Consider the following 13,599-nt stretch of genomic DNA (forward strand, 5'->3'; position numbering starts at 1 on the left):
ATTAAAAGGGACACACACAAAATAAGCCAGAAGAGTGATTTGAATAACTTTCCTAAATTAAATTTACAAAAGAAGCCTGTTAGAGGATTTTGTGAGAAGAAGCAAAAAAAAAAAAAGAAAAAGAAATCAAGTTCTAGGACATTATTTGAAAGGATTAAACATCAAGATTGTTAAAAATAAATGAAAATTATATAAAAGCGGTTTATTTGATCAATGTTAAAATAGATATTGTATGTTGCTATTCTAGTAACCCTTAATGGATTTCTGTTGACTAGAACTGAATGACAAGATTTAAAATTTTGTGTATAGATAAGAATGAGATATGGGGAAACATATATTTTCTTTGTAGTTTAGGAGAAAGTGATGTTACTAAAATTGTTCATATGTATACTATTACTTATACTAAGGAGGAAGTTACTTCTTTATATGTTTTTTCTTTTTCTTTACTATATTCTTATTGTTTATTTTTTATTTTTCTTTCTATTTTTTTCTGCACTTTCTATTTTTTCTTTTTACTATTTTATTTCTTTTAGTTTGCATTAGTTTTTATCTTTCTAATGTAGCATTTAATAAAATTATTGCAAAAAAGAAAAAAAATAATTTATTGTGTTCTCTTCATTTACTGCAGTTTGAATGCCTGTAAAAGTGGGAAATGAAGCTATTCCAAATAGTAAATTCTTTAATGAATTATAGAATTTTATGTTAAACAGTTTGTAAGAACTTGGTGACTCTGTTGTTTGATAAACATGACTGGTGAAACTAAGTTTATCAGAAATATCATGACATGACATATTCTAGACATTATTCCTTTTGCAAATAACTAGGAAAGACTAGATAAATCAGTCTATTTCTAGCCCATTCTAGGCTCATATATTTCATCATAATTTATTACATTTCTGCAAAATTTCTGAAAAAAATGCACAATCATTTGCATGTACATTTCCTTGTATATACCATTATGAACATGATTTTGAACTGTATTTTGAATACAATAGTTACAATAAGACATACATCCTAAAATTCAGGAAATTGCATAATCAAAGGAATCCTTACAAGTCTTTGTTGTTCTAGAAGGTAATTAGCCTCTTCTCTTTCCTTTCGATATTGATCTTCCAATTCCTGAAGCCTAGAAACAGGAATAAAAAATCGACAGTACAGGACCAACAATCAAGAGACAACGTCCATAGCCTTTCATTTTTGCCACCCATATATAAGCAAAAAAATGATGGGTTCCCTGATATGCAGAGCCTGTTTGGATGTCTCAGACAGAGATCTTTCCCATTCCCTTTAGCCCTATACCTTGGATGTCTATATGTAAAGTGTTTGACATACCATTTAGCCAGGACCTCTTAATTCTTGTTCATGAGTTGTTTCATACTTTTATTCTTACTCACCTCTGTTCCATTTCCTGCTTCATATCAATGCCTTGTTTCTCTAGCAATTCCCTCTGGGCAAAAGCCCAATCCACTGGTTCAGCAGGAGTCTCTGCACAAGGTGTTCGTTCCCTCTCTTGCCGTGCCTGTTCCGGATGGTTAAATCGAAATACGTGGCTTTTCCCCATGATGATGCGATTTCCTATAGAAAGGGGGAGGGGACATATTTAACAGGGGTGTACATGGGTTGTATTTCAAAATCTATCAAATTCAATACTAAGATGATACAATAACTCTGTTGCAGACTTCTATCTCACATCTCTCATGCATATAAGATGCAACGTGACTGCAAATCATGGTCAAACACCAGTTTATTTAGGATAACACAGTTTTTCCTTCAAAAATAATTCTTATGAATCTGTCATGGTCTGGCAAGCAATCAATCTGTTGCAAGGCATCTGCTGAAGCACTTGGTCTTTATACTAAGGATCTACTGCTCAATGTGTTCTCTTAGAAAGTGAAACTACCTGATCTTAAGATGCTGGGTTCTGTTACTTTCTTTCCATTGACGTAAGTATCTGCACCCTCACAAGGTTCCAGGGTCACAACAGCTGTAAAAAAATACAAATGGAATTTAGAAAGTCAAAACTATTGAAGATGTTTTATGAAATATGTACATAATTATTCTCCAATATGTAGTTAATAGCCATCTCCAACTCTAAAAAATATGAGGAAGTGAAGGATAATCATAGTAACTTAACCATGTTGTTTATGGGCCACATAGATCAGCTTCAAAATCTGGAAGTTGATACTCCTCACAATTATCATATACAGATACCTTTCAATTTCAAAAAGTTAGAATAAATGTGTACCAAGTGAAGCTGATAATTACTTACAGATTGAGTATTACTAAATATCTACAGTACATACCTCCCTGGGCTGTGCATAAAGCTGCTTCTTAATTTTTGAACATTGGTTTCTTCCCTTAGTATATTTCCAAATATTTTATTCAAAATCATGTGTTATTCATTCTTTGGTTGATTTTAAACACTCTGCTAAAATATTTAGATTACCATGACACATAAGCCTGATAATTGTACTTTGTAAATTATGGTTATAACAACACTAAGTGTCTATATGGTGATCATGGCTTACTCATGAATAGGGAAGAATATCTGCAAATGTTGAGTTTTTCCATACCTTCACTGCCAGATTTAGTGTCACTTCGGAATATGCAATGCTCTTCTTTGATGAAGTGGCCACTAAGTACAATGTCCTGTCTCCTCTCACCATCTTCTCGACCAACCCTGTTGAAGATAAATCTCAATTATTCTGGGACCAGTGATCCAAAACTGTAAGGCATTATCATAGCTCGTTCATTCCAAAGGGTCTGTTATGTATTCTTAACAAGCAAATAGAAAAGTTCAGGGAACATAAACAATTGTATAATATACTAGTTCTTATTTTACTGCATTACTAGATCAGTTTGCTTGTAGCCAAATTAAAAGCAATGATTATAACATGGGAAGTCCTGAATAACTGAACTGAATATCTCTTGGTGGTTATCTTCCTCTGTAAGAATTTCCATGTCTATTAAGATTATGAAATTAGTGGTTGAAATTGTTCAAGATTTTACTTCTGCATTATATTACTACGTCAAGATCAGGACCAATTCTGTGGTTATGCCAAAGTTCTGAAAAGTCACTTGCTACAGATATGTTGTTTCTCAGTCTCTCCAATCTCCTATCAAGAGTTGAGATTCTAAATTTTTACATTAGGCACCCTTATAGAGCATAGAGAATCTCTACAATTAGTCATGGTAATCATCAGAAGTACTTGCAACTTTATTTGGCTTTTGCATCATATTTTATTTCATGTAACAGATTAACTATAGACTGGCTATTTCAGTTAAAAATACAGCTGCTTCTTCTCTTTTCATTGCCATTAGATAATCAATTGTTGCATACAGTTTCTGGTCTGCAATAATATTTCAACCTAGCCAAGCCATGTCTGTGAATCTTCTGCCAAATCAAGCTGAGGAATTGATCTGAACCATAAAGTATCAGGAGATCTGTGATTAGCTGCCAGTTAGTTCAGGAAATCTGATAGTAAACTTGCTTTTTACCATAAAATTATCCAAAGATGAAAAACAGCAACATAAAACTTCTAAAGTCAATAAATATTCAAAGGGAATAAATACCAAACTTAATCTAGGATATTACTTGTTAACGATCCTAGAGACACTGCTAAATGATACAAAGCATCATGGGCTGGATCTTCTTCAAAGATTTTCAGGTAATTTTCAAAAAGCTTAGCCCAGTCTACAAAGTTCAGCAGGAAGGATAAAAAAGCAAAATGGTTATATAAAAAATCTCACTGACTATCCTATCAAACTGATCTAGCATAGTTTCTGTTGCTTCTAACTATGTTACCTGGTGATTCCATCTTTAATGTAATACAGAAGGCACTCAGACATCAGTGGGTCCTCATTTAGGTTGACCAGATGTGGTGTCTACAAAAACAATGGAGAAGAGCAAACTTAGCCCTGCATCTCTGGCCAAGGACAGATGTAGCCATATTTTTCTACCACCTCCATTTCATTGGAAACAACCTGGGTCATAGCACCAATCCTCTGGGTGTTATGAAAATAAGCCATCCCCTAACTTGTCATGTCAAGTTACATACTTTATTGAAGACAAAATATGCAACTGATACTGAAAAAAACAATCTACAGAAACTAGTATGACAAATTCCAATCCGGATCAAACACACCAAGCATTCAACCTCCTTCTTCCCACAGTCACAATTGCTTTCCTATTTTTTCTTCCTTTTAAAGATCCATTTAAAGATCTCAAGAAGCATATGTTTAGGATTAGATTTAACTCTGCCCCCTCAGCATGATCCCCTACGAATAGGATTTCACACAGTAACTTTTTTTTTAAAAAAGGAAGGAAATTATATCACAGAGCTTGCCCCTCTCAACTGCTTAGTGCAGTTGACAGCAAAAAGGATAATCAAAATTTCGATTAGTTCAAGGGCTGCACAAGGACATGCTAAGTGTTACATTCCAAAAATGGGTGCAGCTACTTTATTTTTCCTTATTTCAATATTTTTTGTTATATTTTTTATAAGCAATTGGCATATTTCAAAGTGCTTATAATCAATATCTAGGGGAAAAAATCCAACCTTTTTAGGAGAAAATACTCCCAAGGTACCACCATCTTCTCTCATAGCCACTCCCATTTCTGCCAGCAAAGCTTCTCTGAAAAAGAAAGAAAGATGAATTTTTGAAAAGTTTGCTAAAACTAGATAACATTGTAAGAGATAATATAGAAATAAGAGCCAGCAGAATCAAGTAAGGCATTTTCTGAATTTTTGACATGCCAAGCCTGAAAAAGGTTTGCCATCATTGGTATCGTTAGACTTCAACAATTCTCTCCAATGGTTGACATGCTTTTAATTCATATAAGAAAACTAGTGTTTAAAGAAATCTCATCTTATACTTTCCCACACTTACTACTCACTACAGCTAATTTACAATTGAAATATCGTTCATGTGATGAGTGTTCTAATTAGAATTTTAATAAGAAATCATTATGATATTGTGCCATCACATGGGATATTTCCTTGCCACAGTTATAAAGGATGATATGGATACCCTTCCTGAAATGATGTTGAACTGGAGGGTATTTCATTCAGCCCCACAAAAACTCTTTTGTTTTATAAAATAAATGCTTCATGTAGCACTTTCAGCCTGCAACTCTAACGGTAACAAAAGAAAAAGGTATGATGATGAGATAAAATGTTGAACCTTGTGGCATTAACAATGCTCTAGACTAAAATAGCTGCCTTATTCCTACCTCTCCATACGAATTGCTTCTGTTCTACGCAGTTTTTCTTCCCATGTTTCATTCAGCTCTGCAATTATCTTCTCCGTTTCCTACAGAGTTCAAGTTAAATAGAAGTGTTTCATGACTGTCATATGACTGGACCAAAAATATTTTGCCTAAAATACATTAGGCAGATATCATACTGTTATTCTACAAAGACTTTGGCAATCTAATATTCTCCAGATGTCTCAGAACAGAGTTCTGTCAGGATGAGAATTCTAATTTTAATATCAGTAGGCTGGGGATATAACAATTGGAACAATATTATTATGGTGTTGCACTTCTATTGTATACAAATTCTAAATGAAGCCATGCATTTAGAAGCTCAAATCAGTCAAATAAACTAAGGCTATTTAAACTGTATGTATGTATTCAATTTATGAGCTACCTATCTTCAAACCAACTCTGGGTGGCTCACAATATATAACCATACAAACACAGCACAAAATAAAACAAGGTGGGGGATCTGGGCATCAGCCCCAAATAATACACAAACATATTGAACAAAGGACTCCATCACTCATAACTAGGAGCTGGGAGTACAATCAGGTCTTCAACACTTTACAGCATGTCAATACATAAACAACTGGCTTTAAAGACTAGCAACAAGACTGTATTGACGTAAATCCTGTCAATAAAGTTAGATTTGAGTGGTTATGATTGGGTAAATATTATTTTAATTGTGATTATATATTGTGTTGTATATTAATTTTTAATGCTTTTGTGTAATGCTGCTGCTTAATTTTTATGTACCGTAAATGCCGGCGTATAAGACGACTTCCGCGAGCGCTGAAATCGGCGCCAAAGACGGGGGGTCGTCTTATACACCGAGTTGTCTTATACGCTGGAAATACTGGTAGTTTCCGGCGTATAAGATGACGTTCTAGGAATGCGGCCCGGCTATAAAGACGGGGGTCGTCTTAGACGCCGGGTCACCTTGTACGCCGGCATTTACGGTAACTATATTTTTATTGTGATTGGACTATATAGAGGGTGTGCATTGTAAATAATTTTTTGTTTCCTTACTTTGTTTTCCCTTATAATCTCAGAAAAGAATATATTGGAATAAAATAATTCTTTATTGGATTCTTGCTAAAAATGGAAAAAATTCTGAAATGCTTATTTCTGGATTTAATGATTGAAAAAACATTGAATGAGGAGCTAATAGGATTATTATAATGTTAAGGAGTGTAAAGGGACAATGAGTTTGTAATTGCTGTAAAGAAGAATGGAAGTTGTTTCTTTTTCCTCTTTTCTTTAACTGTACTCTTTTCTGCACTTTTTAATTTTAAAAAGAATAAAATAATTCAAATTATTATAATTGGAATAAATTGCAAGCTGCCACCTAATAATACTTGCTTCTGCTCTTCTTTCTGCCACATTCCCTCCACATCATTACAGGTCAAACATGGTCTTCTTCATAATGACTCTTACCTTGAGTCTTTCAATGGCTTCTTCACTACCAGGAGCAAACATGATGCGCTCATGTAGACTATTGACTGAGGCAGCTCGACTGGACAAAGCGGAGAGTGAGGAGGATGGGCTCATTCCTACCAAGGCATTGGTCACTGTGGAGAGATTGTCATTCCGTTGACTCATATCTGCCACTCTACGATTATCATTATTGTTCTCAAAGTCGGACATGTCTATGGGATTCAAGGGGGGGAAAGAAAAAGGAAAGAAACAAGACAAGAAGAAGGAAGGAAAGGATAGAAAAAAGAATTGCAGTTGGGAAATAGCAACATGATGCAATGAGGAGAAAGATAGAAATTTCAACACAGAGATATGCAGACAGTAATGTAGCTGGAAGGGACAGGGCTGGAACTTCATATTAGTTGGAGCGTTCACACTACGCCCTGTGCAACCTCACTTAAAACTAGTACAGCAAACTTTGCTGAATCCTGTGCTTTGAGGGAAATAGGCACCAATTTTTATTTTTATTTTAAAAAAAGAAACCCTCAGCTATCATTCCAGAGCCATCTTGTTTAATAATATGCTAGGCAGGAAGACCTCAGTGACCGCATCCACTAAGGACATGCATGAGGTATCAAGATTCCATACCACCTGAATTATTTATTTGTAATCATTCATTCCAGTGCCATTTGAAAAGTGGAAAATATTTTTACATTTTTGAGGCATTGAGCTGAAAGGTGAACTTAAAAATAAGAAAAAAAGGAAAAATGGGCCAATGGGAGTTCAGAAGATGATAATGACATTTCCGCTCGGAGTGGCGGTTAAGACATCAGGCTAGAAACTGGGAGACCCTGAGCTCTAGGCCCACCTTACTCACAAAGCCAGCTGGATAATTTTGAACTAGTCACTTTCTCTCAGCTCTAGGAAAGAGGTGATGGCAAATCACTTCTGGTGGTTCAAAACCCTGCCAAGAAAACTGCAGGGGCTTATACAGAGAGTTTCTGAGAATTGGATACAACTGAATAGAAGAAAAAAAACCACCTCATTTTCATGGCTATATTTATTGTCCATTTGCATAAAGATGCTAGGAAAGGGTCTTGAACTGAATTAATTCAGAAATTTATTGTAAATAAAGATGCTGAAATAAGTAGAATTGCCATCTAATACAGGGATATTAATAAAAATATGTTATGTTTGTCACACAAGATGCATGCTCCTATAGGAGCAAAATAGAGTTTCTCCTCTAACTCATCTCTAGAATGTTCTTCCTTCTGGAGGTTTAACTGAGAATAACAATATAATTTCAGCATCCAATTAACATTTAGTCGTTTAAAACATTTTTATATCACTACTCATTAAAAGCAATCCTGACAAATAGAAATGAAAACAAAAATAACTACGACTACAGTATTTTGGTCAACATTCTCAGAGAAAAAAGAAAAGTAATAAATTGCCTAATAGGATATTCCTTTTTTGAATGGTTCCAAAAATGTTTTTATTGTGCAGTTGTTTATCTCAAACATGAAATTTGATACAGGTTCCAAACAATGTTATTTTCCCACTATTTCTTTAATCTTGTTTTTTTAAATATCTTTACATCTCTTCAGGATTTTAAAACTAATGTACAATATTCTGTTGACTGGTAGTACAGTGAGTTGCTTATTTAGAAGGATCCTCTAATATGTGCAAATCAGATTAAAATGCTTGAAATCTTCAAAAACTGTAAGATGATGCCCCAAATTATGATACTTTTGATATTCTGTTTTCTTATTTACACTTCTTAAACTGGATGGATGACAGAAGTAGTGATACGCACTTTTCTTATAGTATCAGAATGGGCATCACATATTTGAGATATATGATGAAACCTTTGAGAGTTTTACAAGACAGAAATCTCATTTTATTAGTAAAAAGTAAAGTTTCCCTCAGATTATGCAGCTCCGAGTGGCATGGGTGATGTAAGTGCTGTTATTTTTTTCTCCAGAAATTGTTTTGACTTCCCAGTCTATCCAAAGCCTATAATTCCCAGGTAGTTCTGCATCCAAATCCTCACTAAACCCTGATTAGCTTTCAAATCAGCTAAGATTAAGTAGGTGCTGCTGCCACCTGTTAAGTATGAATGTGTGTGTGTGTGTGTGCGCGCGCGCGCGCATGGGAATGAGAATGAATAAGTGCATATATGCGTGAGTGTATGTAGATAGACATATGATATAGATGAGAAAGAGATGAGAGAGAGAAAGAGAGAGCGAGAGATGATATATGATAGAAGATAGATTATAGATAGATAGATAGATAGATAGATAGATAGATAGATAGATAGATAGATAGATAGATGATAGACTCAGACTTTTCAGACAACCCTTTTTGTTCAACTAGATATTGCAATTCCAACCCATCTTGACGCACAGAGGGGTAAGACTGAAGAATAAAACAGATATCAATTTATTGGGAATGGATATAGAAAAACTTTAGATCTCTGACCAGGACTAATGAGTTAAAATAACAGAGACCCAGACAAGTGATAAGCATCTGCAAAGTATAAAATTTCAATTTCATACATCATATATCTAATTTATATTTGATGTTGTATTTGTTATCTTCAGCTATATTCAGCAGATTAAAGTGGGAAAGGGCAGATCCTATGTGGTTCCACCGGGAAGATAGGCCTGGATGTGGGCAACTGGAAAGTTCTGTTAGCCAATTTGATCAGAGCGTAGGCTGAACTGCTCAAAATAGAGGCAGAGGCTCCAGGCCTTCTAACATGCCAGCAAAAGCCAGATTACTTTATCAAATGCAGTCAGCAACTGAACTATTCCCACAGCATTCCTAGTAGGTACAACTGCTAGTAGAAGGGCCAAACAGGATCGCTAGTAATACTTAAGCCAATAATGGCTAAAGCAGATATTTTAGTGCTTTGGGGCTGGGTGTTTCCTTTCCCCTAGCAGAACAAATTCATTTGATCCAGCTCCAGCAGAAGCAGCAGCAGAATAGCAATAGCACAAGCAGCAGGACACAGATACAGCACAGAGGAAGGAATCTCAAGAGCAAACTCAAATGGAAACGTTTCTGAAATTAAGGAGATGGAGTAGAGTTTATAGATCACCAGATAATGAAAAACTACTCGGCTAAAATGGAATGCTGCAGTGCCTCTATTCAAACACAACAGGGCCTGGAATATATTTGGATATTAAATCGATTTTTTTCTATGTATACAACAGGTCCAGGAAAAAAAAAATCTCTCTAAAGCATATTCCAGAAGGACATGTGGGTGTCCTTGGACATTATGAAGGAGAGAAATGCCATTTTTGTGGAAGAAGTATTTAGTATTCTAATACAAACACTAAAACTCAACAAACCAGTATCTTGCCACAACTCTGTGCAGCAGTTTCTATGAATTGTTTCTATTTAGTAATATGGTTGGATTCCTGTAAAAGCCCACCTCTGCCCTTTGGAGAAGGTATATATAAACCATCTCAACACCTGCCCTAAAAAGAAAAGGTTTTCTCAATATTTGCTATTGAATTCATTTCTCATGCTGTACTTCTGTTCCTTTGCTTTGACTGAGTTTATCAAAAGCATTGCAGCACACAAAATACCAGACATGGGAAATACACACATTTAGGTCCTCCTGGAACAGGATTAGCTAAGAGAGATAGGAGAAGGGAATGGGAAGACAAAGAAAACAAGAGTAGGTTTATCTTGTAGGAATAAAGAAACAGCACCTGAGGGCCTTTCTGCAAATCCAGAAACCTTGAGGCTTATTCCTAGCTCACTCTTTTTTATGTAGTGCAGTCTCCTTTCCCTGATTTTATTTTACATGAAGAGATGTGTGATCCCATATTGTAAAGAGTTACCACATAAAGTACAAGCAAACAAATGTGGATAATTGGTAAAAGAGGTAACAAGTTCATGAGAAGGGGAGGAAACAACTACACTCATTTCCAGTGATAACATGGCTATTATCCCATAAAGAGTCATTCCATTCATTTAGCTAATTTTCATGCCAGTTGATTTAGTTGGGATGAACACATCTTCTTAGCCATAAAAAGGATGTGCTTAAGAGTCATATGCAAAAATAAATCAATCCTACAACAAAATTTGGATCTCTTGGTATAACAAAGCAACAAGGTGTTCAAGGTGCTTATTGCCCCAGTAAGGAATTGACTGGAAAGGCCATGAGATGCATATCCTTCATTATCAAACAATTCCTTCCTTATTCACAGCTAAGGAAGTGTACAATGCTGTAGACCAGGCATGTCAAACTGCTGGCCCCCAGGCCAGATGTGTCACACCAAAACCGCACCCACACCATTGCCAGCAATGGGGGAAAAGTCCCAATACGTCACGACACGTCACATGACGTCACAAGTTTGACATGCCTGCTGTAGACTGTAAAGGAGAAACAATTTTCTGATTAGGATGCTGAAGGATTTAAATATTTCCTATCATTGATTACTAAATATTTTAAATAATGTTATATTACTATGGATGGATAATCATAATTGCTCAGAAGTAGAGAAATAGAGGGATAATGAAGATTATGATTAAAAGAGCCTGTGGTTGTACACCACTGAACACTTGGTAAAACTTTCAAAATATCTTACAAAAACAAACTGCTAGAATTCTTATTCAACATGTCCTTTAGAATTGGGGTATATTAGCTTTATGAACCTTAACACAGTCACTATAACGTGTGAAATTGTTATTGTCACTTCATGGTGAGCTAGTGGGCTTTGAGACTATGAACTGAAAGCAGGAACCATGTTGAGGTTGGATCTGCAACTAGAAGAAATAAACCAAGAAAGACAGATGTTGACACAGATCAGCCTTAGCCCAAACCAAAGCACTGATACTCAACATACTATCTATGATATCTCCCAGGCCTTGGGCATACAACAGGTCTCTCAGGCGAGCCACTTCATCTTTAAGTTCTCTGATCAGCTTGTTGTTGGGATCCTCATTAATGACAGCATTGCATCTGATTTGCTTAGCACGATCTGCATATCTGTGGGGAAAATACACATTCTAAACAAAGTAAGGTCTGCTGAAAATGCCATATAGAATGTGAAATATATAAGAGAATGTTAAGATTATCTCTTTTACCCAGGTATAGAAAACTAAGGTATTTCTCCTGAAATGCAGGAAATATTCTCGATCAATCAAGTAAGTAAACAAGTCACATCCTATACATCTCAGTCAAAACTGGCCCATGGTTAGAGGGTATTTCTTTCTCTCACCAATCTCTTCCATTTCCCAGTTAAAATCTGGATCAGAGAACACTGAGGACTTTAACACTAGCCTTTCAAGCTGCCAATATCTGTTTCTAAGCCTGAACATAAAAAAAAACCCTCTTCCATAGAGAGACCATCCAGGCACTGGTTAGGAAACCATATTTAGTCTCCCTTTTTCCTCAGTCTTTCAACTCAATCAGAACCTCAATCCAACTTGAGAGAAAAAATTTCCCCATGACACAACTTTTATCCCCTATGCACTGCCAAGCAATAGATAACAAATGAAGTTGTTCTGGGCTCTTTGTATAGAATATATATTTTTGACATGCATAGGGGATAACATACTGTATATATGAAAGCACGTTTTCCCTCCAAGAAAATTTCAAGAAAAAACAAGGATAATGCAATGAATTCAATTCTATTTCACAAAGCTTAGTCTAGTTCATAATTAAAAGAATGAGAAATCTTTTATAAAGCTTCTACCTTAGGGTGCTGAGAGTCTCATCATAATTAATATCAGCAGGGCTGAGAGCAGCAACCATAGCAGTCCGGGAGTTACCACCTGCCAGAAAACACACAACACAATGACTGATAAAACCTAAAATTAAATATCCACTTTCTGAGCTGTGTTCATCTTCTTTTTCTTCCTATGCATTGTCTGTTCATTTATCCAGATCTCCCAAATTGAGAAGACTCTGAACATTCATCCCATATTTATGTGCAGGATATTGGCAAGCACTTTAAGGAATTGCAAATGTTACTATTAGATTTCAGACAACCCAACTACCTTCATCACTGCTAGAAACAGGAGCTGAATAAAGAAAACCATAAAAAGAAGGTTTCAAAACTCAAAAGCAGAAGACTTGGGAGATTCATTATTTAGACTTTGGCTGAGAAATAATATAGAATGTAGATGATACGTTGAGAAAATAACATACCTAGATTTTCTCGGAGCAACCAAGTAAGTACTGAATCTCGATATGGAACAAAATCTGTCTTTTTTTTCTTCTTATTCTACAAGAAAGAGAGAATGCAACAATGAACTGATACTTCTAATGTCTGAATGAATCACAATTCTTTAACCCTAATACAAAGGAAGAAAAAGCAATCAACCTTTTAAAAATAGGATTAATTTCCTTCTCTAAATCCAACTATGTACATAACCCAAAAAGCTTCTTTTGTAATTTTCTAGAGAAAGAATATACATTCTAAGTCACTATCATCTCATAACAATCATGAAAATACTTAAGATTTTCAGAGCTCAGGAAGCCTTGCATTCTATTTAGCATGATTCTCATAGGAACAAAATTAGTACAACTTACATAAGGTGGTTCATACTGAGTCTATGACTATACACTGCTCTTCAAATAACAAATTTGACCCTTCAAAATAAATTTAGCCGGGCTAGAATTGTTATCACATAGCTACCAGTCATCACAAAAATGAATGATATTGAGTTTTCTGTTTGGTAAAACTTGCACATTTTCCCCATGATCTACTCCCAAAAGTCACATAAGAAACCAAAATAAACTCCTCAAAAAATTTCTTGTAATTATTTCTAACTGTGCATTAATAATAATTTTTTTTATCAGTGATAATGTTCTTTCTTGATTTCAGTGATAAATCCAGCCAGATTTCAAGCTGTGTCTAAGCAAGTGTTCTATTTCTTCTTCCATAATCAGAGGTTTGTTA

At 35.2% G+C, this 13,599-nt stretch overlaps 1 protein-coding gene across 31 annotated transcripts in view; it reads right to left on the reverse strand.

Annotated features, from left to right (window-relative positions):
- Positions 1 to 13,599, reverse strand: part of KIF1A (kinesin family member 1A) — a 107,969-nt gene that overhangs the window by 51,404 nt on the left and 42,966 nt on the right. For 11 of the 31 annotated variants that reach the window (XM_039356379.1, XM_039356372.1, XM_039356373.1 and 8 more), the window contains exons 11-22: positions 12,846 to 12,921; positions 12,391 to 12,469; positions 11,539 to 11,681; positions 10,293 to 10,319; positions 6,698 to 6,909; positions 5,234 to 5,313; positions 4,560 to 4,635; positions 3,806 to 3,885; positions 2,574 to 2,680; positions 1,901 to 1,984; positions 1,395 to 1,575; positions 1,054 to 1,126 (exon numbers count right to left, since the gene is read on the reverse strand). In XM_039356379.1, coding sequence (XP_039212313.1) covers positions 1,054 to 1,126; positions 1,395 to 1,575; positions 1,901 to 1,984; positions 2,574 to 2,680; positions 3,806 to 3,885; positions 4,560 to 4,635; positions 5,234 to 5,313; positions 6,698 to 6,909; positions 10,293 to 10,319; positions 11,539 to 11,681; positions 12,391 to 12,469; positions 12,846 to 12,921 — 1,218 coding nt within the window. The remainder of the gene's footprint in view (positions 1 to 1,053; positions 1,127 to 1,394; positions 1,576 to 1,900; positions 1,985 to 2,573; positions 2,681 to 3,805; positions 3,886 to 4,559; positions 4,636 to 5,233; positions 5,314 to 6,697; positions 6,910 to 10,292; positions 10,320 to 11,538; positions 11,682 to 12,390; positions 12,470 to 12,845; positions 12,922 to 13,599) is intronic. The other 20 variants (XM_039356385.1, XM_039356384.1, XM_039356382.1 and 17 more) reach the window with 3 other exon arrangements.

This window comes from Crotalus tigris, unplaced genomic scaffold, assembly GCF_016545835.1.
Source record: "Crotalus tigris isolate CLP2741 ecotype Arizona unplaced genomic scaffold, ASM1654583v1 scf7180000018824.943158, whole genome shotgun sequence".
In the NCBI taxonomy this organism is placed as follows: domain Eukaryota; kingdom Metazoa; phylum Chordata; class Lepidosauria; order Squamata; family Viperidae; genus Crotalus; species Crotalus tigris.